The 9,874-nt window shown below is 39.1% G+C and overlaps 2 protein-coding genes across 4 annotated transcripts; one reads left to right on the top strand and one right to left on the bottom strand.

Annotated features, from left to right (window-relative positions):
* The first annotated feature begins 126 nt into the window (after positions 1-126).
* LOC136266220 (uncharacterized) lies at positions 127-8,033 on the top strand. 3 transcript variants are annotated; one of them, XM_066061229.1, is made up of 7 exons: positions 1,773-3,233; positions 3,282-3,371; positions 3,419-3,882; positions 4,525-4,612; positions 4,661-4,841; positions 6,324-6,603; positions 7,920-8,033. In XM_066061229.1, exons 1-6 carry the CDS (start codon positions 2,390-2,392, stop codon positions 6,592-6,594), a joined length of 1,938 nt encoding a protein of 645 aa, XP_065917301.1. In that variant the 5' UTR covers positions 1,773-2,389; the 3' UTR covers positions 6,595-6,603; positions 7,920-8,033. The 3 variants fall into 3 exon arrangements, with proteins under 3 accessions (XP_065917302.1, XP_065917301.1, XP_065917300.1); XM_066061228.1 differs by having other exon boundaries at positions 1,781-3,233; positions 4,658-4,841; XM_066061230.1 differs by lacking the exon at positions 7,920-8,033 and having other exon boundaries at positions 127-3,233; positions 4,658-4,841; positions 6,308-6,536.
* On the bottom strand, positions 869-2,458 carry LOC136266224 (proteasome assembly chaperone 3-like). The gene is made up of 4 exons (XM_066061235.1): positions 2,320-2,458; positions 2,166-2,267; positions 2,037-2,111; positions 869-1,138 (listed from the first exon to the last, which is right to left on the bottom strand). Exons 1-4 carry the CDS (start codon positions 2,344-2,346, stop codon positions 968-970), a joined length of 375 nt encoding a protein of 124 aa, XP_065917307.1. The 5' UTR covers positions 2,347-2,458; the 3' UTR covers positions 869-967.
* Positions 8,034-9,874: the final 1,841 nt, after the last annotated feature.

Genomic DNA, 9,874 nt, shown 5'->3' with positions numbered 1-9,874 from the left:
CATCTTTCGTAAATGACTACAAATTAAGAAATCTATGACTAATATTTTTACTCCTTGGTTATATGTTTTCACCTAAGAAAGAGGACCACCTCGTTAGTGAAACTGAGCCAAAAATTCTCTTGTATCTGTTATTGTTATAATGAGATGTTCATATATCCCAGAGTAGTATCCCAGAGTAGTACCCCAGAGTAGTATCCCAGAGTAGTATCCCAGAGAACACTTGGAATATATAACTTGTGTTCTTTCCATGTTCTTGTTACTATCCATTTGAATTACATATTTCAACAATGAGAACTTCAAGACACTTGTAATGTTTCAAGTACAATCCTCCTGGATGAGTGATGATAGAGTAGTGTTTATTAGCTACCTTATAGCTCAAAGGTGAGTTTTTTTGGGATTGCCACCATCTAGAATTTTGAGGAGGAAATGTTAGTACCAACTACCATGTCTAGTGGTGTGAGGATTATTTCAATATTTGGTCTGTTTGAGGTTATTTCTATTGACTAAAGTTTTGTTAGTTTTTATCAGACAGACAAAACCAACCTTGAAAGCTGTATTCATGTAGGTGGCGTTATACTTATAACAAGAGACAGCAGAACTTGTTACTTCAATGTTCCATTGTGTATTCTACAGAATTGCACCAGTTTTGTTCATGATTCAAATAATATTATCACTGGAGCTTGTTTCAACACTAATTATTATTAGTTTCACAGTGGCCAGCACTGAAGGTCTGACAGCTAATTGTCTGCTGATCACACTGAGCGATGTCTTACCAACAATTACACTCCAGTACACAGCTTTATTGTGTTGCCATCATACAACATCTCAAACTGTATACTTGTCATGTTATTAAGGATGAAAATAGAAGTTCATGGGTTAAGAAACTTATCAGGTATAAAAATGTAATTATTATTTAATCAATTACAATTCTAAATTGTAAGTATTTTATTTGTTGCAGTTTAAAAAATTATAATTCTGGTTTATTTATTCCAAATTTCTCCAGAGCATCTATCACCTCCTTCAACACAGCTGGACTGAGCTGCTGGTCTATTGCTAATGCTAGTAGTAGTGAGGGGGGAGTGGCTGGGTCCTTGTGAACAAGCTCTGCTATACCTCGTGATAGCACTTGTAGCATCTCCTGCAAAAGTCAACAGGGAGGGTTTGATATGCCATACAGTGAAACCTTTCTGCAATAAGGACGAAGAGCACAACAAATTTCTACAAGGAGGAAAACCTTTTAATTGTGGAACATAATACCCACTGTATGTGACTGGGTCTGGGAAAACCGGTCTTATTGCCCATGACAACAGATTTGATTTTTCACCAAGAACACACACCATTTTCACAATCAAAACTAGCTGCTTTTGCTGGCTGCTTTACATAGTAGTGATTCGTATGAGCCTTAATGGAGCTGTACAACTCTGTGGTGTTGAATAAAGACCTTTGCTGTTTCATTTTAACCAGTTTTGAATGACCCATAACTTGGCCTAATTCATCCCTACACCTTCCCCTTAAACAGCTTCTGCTCACCCCTTTTGGAGCTCACCTGATGGATCTAGAGTCAACCTTGGGTTTTAAAACTATTGAGAAAGTTAGCTGTTTTGGATGCTGTGGAAGGTAAGGAATTGGGTGAAAATTTGGTACATGCAGCTTAGATCTACAACACACTAAATACCTAAAACTGGCATTTCTCGATGTTTTCCCAGACTAGAGAACTCCCATTTCTTATAATTCCCAAAATAAGTGGAGGTAGGTTACACAACTCTTTGATGTGTGATTACTTTACCAAATATGGCACAGCTTGTTATTAGCTAGGAAAGTGTTGATAAGGTTTGCAAGGTCTCTGGGACACATATGACCAAGAGTTCATAATATTTGTATATGAACTCTTGATATGACATGTCATGGAATATATTAATAAGTGTTAGTTCAACATTTAGGATCATGGGTGACTGAAGGTGCAGCACTTATAGGCTCCAGGTGTGACCAGCCCTCTTCTGTCCAAGCAATGTATGCCAAACTCCTAATTAACTCACATTGTCATTCCCCAATATAGTCTTGATGGTGTATGTGTGGTTACTATTGGCAACTGTTTCCTTGGTGACCAATACCTAGGGTTAGCAACAGTTACTGTGACAACCAGACTGTATCATCACATGATTTACCAGGTTGCCAAACTTGTGGAAATGGGATAAACAGAGGAGCACGTGACTACCAAAATTAGACACAACCACGTCAGCAGTTTTACCGCCCAGTAGAACTTGTCCCTGTATAACACTGTAATGATACACATCTATCGGTTAAACGAGTTATGGTAACCTGTTTAGTAGCCACTGGAAAAGACATCCCACAATTGATCGTTCGTTGCCATTAGCAACATAAATAAACAATGTCAGACTCGATTCGCGCAATAGTCGCGAACCTCACCGCTACGTACAGGAGTATTAAGGCGTGTATACCTCCCTTAGTGACCAGTGCTACAAGTGTACCTCTCTCAGGGACCGCTAAAGTGGATTATCGGAATTGTGACTGCACGAAGGCATTGGAGGAGTCGTGTGACCGGTTAAGCAGGCTATTAGATACTAAAGTGATCACTTTAATGGACTGGCAGTTACATCATTGTGTCCAGCTCTTGCGTCACGTGATCTTGACCAGTTTGGAGCTGTTGTGTGTTAGCTCACAATTAGAGGATCACGTGAGATATGCTTTTACCGTTCTATGCTCCTTGTTGGACATATCACGTGATAAGGTCAATGTGTTGATATTACGAGTATATGAGGAGGAGTGTGATGGTGTACTGTTACACCAGGAGGAGTTACTAAATATAGTAACCTCAAAGAGGTGTGAAGTAATAACAGGTTGTGTTAGTGATGATCTTACTGTACTGGAGCATATTGTATCCATGGAGACATCACTACTAAGGACTGTGTGTGCAGCAGTTATGTCATTGTTGCCCCCCACCCCCTGGGGAGGAAGTATGTCACTGCTACACCCTGGCTCCTGGGGAGGGAATGTCACTAATTATGTACTAAGAGAGGGACTTGACCCAGCAGATAATGTTAACTGGACAAATTTTCTGATGCCAGGTATAAATAGTCCTGGCCTTAGGCAGTGTGTTGCTATGACAACCAGCAATATTTGGAGGAAAGTTTCACAGAGGTTAGTTACTATGGATCACATGAGCTGTGGGGGTGTTTCAGCTACTGGTTGCTGTGACGTTGCTGCTAGTGAAGGTCAGTCAATATGAGCTATGCTGTGATCTGATTGGCTATTCTGTGCAGCACTGGAGCCCCACCCATCATTATTTCTATCACTATTATACATAGCCAATCAGATTGAGCGACACAAGTGTGAACATGAACAAGATACTGGTAAGGTGATCACATGATGTCACATGTTGTTATGACTACACTCACAGCTACATCAGCCATATTGTCATCATTGGTAACTGAGAAGTGTCATGATTGTCATGGTAACACGGCTTCTGCACACATGATCGTTGACAACCTGCTGCAACCAACTTGTGCAACACTGAAGGCATGGCTCAGCCAAACCCCCCACATTACAGCCAATGAGAACTGCCAGAAGGCTAACGTGCTGCAAGTGAGCACACACGTGCTGAGGGGTGTAGCTAGAATCCTGTTAGAATGTAACCAATGGTATCACAGCCGACTACATCAGCATTTTAGTAACTGGGGACTTTCCCCATTGCTGTTACTGTTGCTAGGAGACCTGCCACACCTCCTGAGAGTCCTGCAGGAGGAGCTCCTCCCAATCAGCACCCAGCTACTGGATCATGTGACCACTGAGCAGCTGTCAGGACTACAAGATGATGTCAGAATGGAACATGACAAGATTGTGGAAGTGATGGCATTGATAAAAGTAAGTGTGTATGGATAGTATGTGTACATATTAGGTATTCGTTTCTTATCCCCTTTTAGTAACTATAAGCTGAGAGAGTTATATATTTCATGAAATATGTCCACCCATACTACTAGTTGAGTACCCTGTACCCTGATGAAATAGTTAACTTGCAGTTTATATATGAAAATTGAGCAAGTGACAATTATATTCAACACTTGGGTAGAGTATATTTCATTGTGATGTGACAAACTATACCAGTTTCTAGTTAGTTGTGAAATTGTGTTTGCAAGTAGCTAACATTTAAAAAAATTAAAAAAAACCTAGGCCTTCACAAATGATTTATGTGTATCTAGCAGAATTCAGGGTGGATCCAGGGTTTGATGACCAGGGTAATAGGTAGCTAACGGGGTCTGGGAGCTGTACACCTGTAGATGCTAAAGGTATTGTGTACATGAGGAGGGGGGAACGTGCCCCCCTCTGGATCTGCCACTAAACCTTTTTACAAACCATTGAGTTTTCTTCACAGTGTACCATAAACTACCTCTTAGTACATTGTTCCTAATTTGCACTTGTAATTGCTAAGAGAGGATACTCTGACAGCAGCGCATCAACTATACAGTATTCCTAATATGGGATTACCTCTTGTTGTCATGGTTATAGGAGCAGTTATTTGGCTTCATGCGGCAGTTTTATGATGGGATAGTTGAACGTTGTCAACAATTCTGGAGACAGCCGATAAAATTATCCAGTCAGTTGTCATAGCAACATGGCTATCACATGACATGTTATACAGCAGGAAATTCAGAAGGGACACCAACTAGAATAGCAGAGTTATGTGTGGAGCAACTACTATCACCGTGTGTGCAGGCCTGTGCTATCCTTCTCCCCTCCCTTGGAGAGCCATGTGTCACACTGTGTGTCACTGTCACTATAGTATGCTGGAGAAACAGTGTGTTGGCTACTAGTAAACGATACAGGTTTGTTAAATATATTTATAGTGTGTGTGTGTATAGTGTGTGAGTGTGTATAGTGTGTGTGTGTGTGTGTGTGTGTGTGTGTGTGTGTGTGTGAGTGTGTGTGTGTGTAGTGTGTGTTTGTGTGTGTGTGTGTGTGTAGTGTGTGTTTGTGTGTGTGTGTCCTTAGATGTCTGATCAGGATCAGAGAATGATTCTGCATAAACATTTCATCCCTTACATTTAGCATATTTTTAGTTTAGTGTTGCACCGATAATTGAATAAGTAATTAATTATATTGGCTTTATATTTATATAATGGTACTGGATTGGTACCATGATGTAAAAGCAGTTGTATGTACCGTATTTTACTGGTTAATAGCCACGGGTACTATAACTTTCAGCAAGGAAAATGATGCGGGTGCTATGCGAAGGCGGCTACTGTCTGAGGGCAGCTACTATGAGCTTGTATGCCGGCAGTAGCCTGTGGTGTTTATACAGATTTTCAAATGGCTGACCTTGTGTAACCATCCTTTAATACTGTTAATCCACTTGGCTCCTCTCAGAAATGCTATTTCCAGGCTTAAACAACTCCTTTGCTTAGTTTCTCCAGTTTCTCCTTCAAACGTGTGTCATCAACACTTGTATCAGCATATTCAGATACAAGTTGCGGATACAAGTTGCGGCTCTTATCCGAGGGTGGCTCTTGTGACAGTAATTCAAGGTTGCGCTGTGGCTACTATCCGGGGGCGACTATTATGTGAGCCGCGGCTATTAACCAGTCAAATACGGTATTTATTTAGAAATATAATTATGTTCATATGTACCACTGAAATGAACACTGCAACATTTTATTGTTGCTTAAATGTTCTGTTAGTTGTGCTATAAACAAGCTAAATTAGTCCTTTAGGCCACATAAACTTAATTATTAGTTTCTCATCCTCCTGCGCTAAAAATAGCCGTGTGGGAGGGCAGATTTTTATTTTATTTTTTACTAGCTGAATTAGCAACTCAGCATGCAGTTTTTTAGACTGGCCTAGCAAGGCACCAACTTTAAAAGGTGCTGGATGGCTGCACTAAGGTACCAGTGGTGCAAACAATCCTTGATGAGGTCGATATGGCAGTATTGAAATTTGAAGACAATATCAGAAGTAGATATTGCGATATACGATAATATCGCGATATTGCCCAGCACTAGATGAGATAAGAGAAACGGTGATGCAGGTGGGATGAGAAACTAATAATTAAGTTAATGTGGCCTTATAATCAAATTTCTAGTAAAATTTACAAGGAAATACAATTACGTATATATGGTAATACCTAAACTTCAAGATTAGTTATTGGAATATCGGCAAATCTCCAATATCAATGCAGCAGTAATAATTTCAGCATTTTCACAATTGTATGAAGAGCACTCTTACTACTTACCGCCTTACTTCTTACCCACCGACCATAAATAATGTTGATGTTATTGTATGTGAATAATCTTAGTGTTTACTGTACAAAGCACACAACAGATGTGTCAACTGCTGTCGGACTTCAATTACATGGCTTCATCATTGACAACTAACATCAGTCATATTCCAGTTGTCATGGAGACCAGAAGAGCACTATACAAGTTGTGTGGACTGTACTGTTGTCATGACAATGAGACTGCATCATATGATCCAGGATCACATGATCCGATCATCTGTGATGTCATTAAAACATTACCACCTCTTGAGGGTGTGTCCACTGATGAATGGGCTGCATCCATGGCAACCAAGAGGAAATCCTAGTAATTACAGGTTAGTCTGTGTACCACACATATGCGGTATTTTTCAGTCATTTTCAGCTTTCACTATACTTGTTGTGTAGTCAATTCACATTGCACAAAAGTGTTCTAAGCTTACTGTTATATTAGTGTTCAATCAATACTGGATCCGGAATTGATAAAATACTTGGACCGATCCATAATAGATGCCAGGTCTCAAATATAGGCCCTTGCTCTGACCACTGATGTGATTTTTTGTAGCACCTACAGTACATCCCTCGGATGGCTCTAAAATTTAATGTTAAAAATTTGAAGAAACATCAGGAGGTCATGCACTTCATCAATACTCTATTCAAAACCATGCAGGCATTTATTTTCCAAATGTTCTGGAAATCTCTTGGCTTATAATCGAGACAGGTGTTTATTTGAATGCATTTTTTAGTCTTCCCACTAGTATAACCTGTACAAATACACTGTCATGTTAAATTAACACCTTTATGCTGGTAATATAGAGAACTTCAAACCCTATAATATTTAATATTCTGAGATCTGATTACTATATGTATATATTAAAGCGTAGCCGTGAGTGCTTTATTTTTCATATAGCATATGCAAGGCTATGCTTTAAATGATTTATGGAACTTTCTAGTCGTGTAGCTTCACCATACACTAGCACTCGTAATTGACATGCATTGTACGAACTATTAGGAACTTGAATGCACACAAATTAGTTTAACAAAAGTAACTCACGCGTAGTTCACCATAGTTTGGCATGGTAGACGTTCATTGCGTATTTTGGCAGGTTTTGCTCGCAACCCACAATCGATTCTATTGTGAGTCACATGGTGAAATATTTCCGTGATATCTCCAGGACTTGTCCGTTTACATTAACAAACGTTACAACAACGTTACCTTCTCCCACCCATCATCGAAGCATTTAGGTATGTCTATAAAAGCAATTCAGTGGCAGAACTCGTATTGGCTGGGGTGATTGATCACTCAGCGCAGCGAGGCTATCAGCCTTCACCGGCTTGGGTGATTAGTCGTACTGGCATGAGCCCCGCAGGCTATTAGCCTGCACTAGAGCATGTGGGCAACTGTGCTTTATTGTCCACAAAAAGTGCTTTATTGCACTGCAAAGAGTGCTTTATTGAGCGAATAAAGCACTCTTTGTGGTCGATGAAGCACTGCTGGCTGGCAGAGAGTGTACTTTATGAAATTTGAAGTGCACCGTTTCCTTTGATCTCGCCCACGCAAAGTTCTATAAGAGGTGTTATAGTATGTTGTAGTCCAGTTTGATATTCTATATATAACTCAGCTCAATTATGTGGTAATGTGTTGTTTATGTAGGACTGCAGTGAATTAGAATTACATATTTGAACAATTACTGTACAGAAATCAGAAATGATGTTGATATATACCAGTGTTATAATTAATATTGTATAATAATTTATTATATAGCAATATGCTACAGTATTGTGTTACAAGCTATAATGGTATATGGGGTATGGGATGGTTCCTTATGCTGGTTTGTGGTTGACTCTATTAACACTGTTATGATGGGATATAATTGATGTCATTCTATCAACTATAAAGTGTTGTGGTAGAGGTGATGTCGTATTATGCTATCGTCACCAGCAACAAGATCTATTGAAGTTATTAACTAAATTATGATGTAATTGCTCATTGAGGATTTGAAGGCTCATAAAGTTTGAGACTGAGGGATAGTGTAACGTTGTTATGTAACACTATAGATGATGATCTTATTATGAGGATATTGAGTATGTAGATCAACTAGAGACACTTCCTGTTACCTCAATTGTCTGCCTTTCTTTTAGAGTAGTTTTGTATAGTTGAAAAATTTAGATGCAGACTCTAATCTTGAACCCGTGAAGTGGTATAAGGTACTATAGGTGTGGTGGAAGAACATACCATGACAAATTTGTACACAGCAAATGATCATGGCAGTAGCTGGGACTGTTAGTGGTACTTGTTAAATACCATACAAACAAACTATGTTAATATTCCCAACAACAAAGCTTTGGTACAGTGCCTTCTAACATTGCTTGGACTTTTGTTCTACAATGTACATTTCCTGCCATACCACCATATTGTACGGCAGTTTAACCACACAGAGTTCATAAATGCACAATTAAATCTAGGGGGTCTGCAGCATGTTCCCCCCCATCCAGTGTTCTGAATGCAACTTCTTTTAGGGTAAGTGACTGCTCTTACAGTATTTTGAATTAGCAGTAATACATTTTTTTGTACAAAACAAGATCGCCTGAGACCCCCTGGATCTGCCCCTTAGTCTCTGGTGTATACTAGCTTACTTACATTTCTCAAATGCACTTATATAGTAATTAGATGCTCATGCTAACAAGTGAAAGATGCTGTTTCTTAAAATCATTATAGTTGTGCAGTATTGATTTTTATTAGTAAAATCACAAGGTGCAAACCACCTTGAGCTCCAAACATTGCCCACCTATTGTATCTCCTACAGCCTGTAAATGCCTGGACTTGTGAATTGTATGAGCATAGCTCTACCAACAATGTGTATGTATGGGACATAATTATTTCAAAAGCTTAGTGCATGTATGATTGAATTATAGATACTAGCAAAGTTGAAGAATATGTTCTGGTGTTTTGACATGGGTCATACTACCACTGTTGTCAACAATCCATGTATTAGCTCATAAGCCATATAGGTGTACAGCTTATGGCCTATATATCCCCGAGTGTCATTTCATGTGTACTCATGTAGTGTATGTAGGTGTGTAGAAACAATAAACCACGTTGAGTTGATGAGATGAAAAGTTTTCTAGTACTACCACTAACTGGGGCATGCCTAGGGAAAATTTCTATTTGCTGGAAGTTTTTCTCATATCATATAATCTTACTATGGTGACTAACTGTAACCACGTAGCTAGTAAACTACAAGTGTGACCAGATATGCAATTTCAGTATAACATGCCAGCAAACAAAATGATATAACACTTTCAAAACACAGCTAGTGCTACACTTGTGGGCAATTATTTGCAATGATAAAAAGTTAATTATGAAGCTTCAAAATATTGGTCGACTTTTGTACCATTTCACAAATCTGGTCATAATACATGTAATCAGTGTTGAGTGTCCATACTGTATAGCATTGTGAAGATGTTATAGTGAGTGAGTGTTAACAAGAGTTTGTAGTGGTTTAGGGCTTGGTATTAGCTATCTGTATTATAATAATGATCAGTAGTTATAACACCAGTTCAATTCAATGTTATGCAGAGCTCCAGCTGCCTCAACAGCCACCATTT

This window comes from Dysidea avara, chromosome 9 (assembly GCF_963678975.1).
Source record: "Dysidea avara chromosome 9, odDysAvar1.4, whole genome shotgun sequence".
In the NCBI taxonomy this organism is placed as follows: domain Eukaryota; kingdom Metazoa; phylum Porifera; class Demospongiae; order Dictyoceratida; family Dysideidae; genus Dysidea; species Dysidea avara.
Note: the sequence above shows the minus strand (reverse complement) of the source record. Positions and strands in the feature narration are given on the sequence as shown.

Bases quoted from the DNA above. Each gene is read 5' to 3' on its own strand.
- LOC136266220 (XM_066061228.1), top strand. From the start codon at position 2,390: ATGTCAGACTCGATTCGCGCAATAGTCGCGAACCTCACCGCTACGTAC. The intron at 3,234-3,281 runs GTCAGTCAATAT...TATTCTGTGCAG, and splicing joins TGACGTTGCTGCTAGTGAAG to CACTGGAGCCCCACCCATCA. The intron at 3,372-3,418 runs GTAAGGTGATCA...CTACACTCACAG, and splicing joins TGAACATGAACAAGATACTG to CTACATCAGCCATATTGTCA.
- LOC136266224 (XM_066061235.1), bottom strand. From the start codon at position 2,346: ATGTCTTTTCCAGTGGCTACTAAACAG. The intron at 2,268-2,319 runs GTTACCATAACT...AGTGTTATACAG, and splicing joins TTCCAGTGGCTACTAAACAG to GGACAAGTTCTACTGGGCGG. The intron at 1,139-2,036 runs GTGAGTTAATTA...TGACTTTTGCAG, and splicing joins CTATATTGGGGAATGACAAT to GAGATGCTACAAGTGCTATC.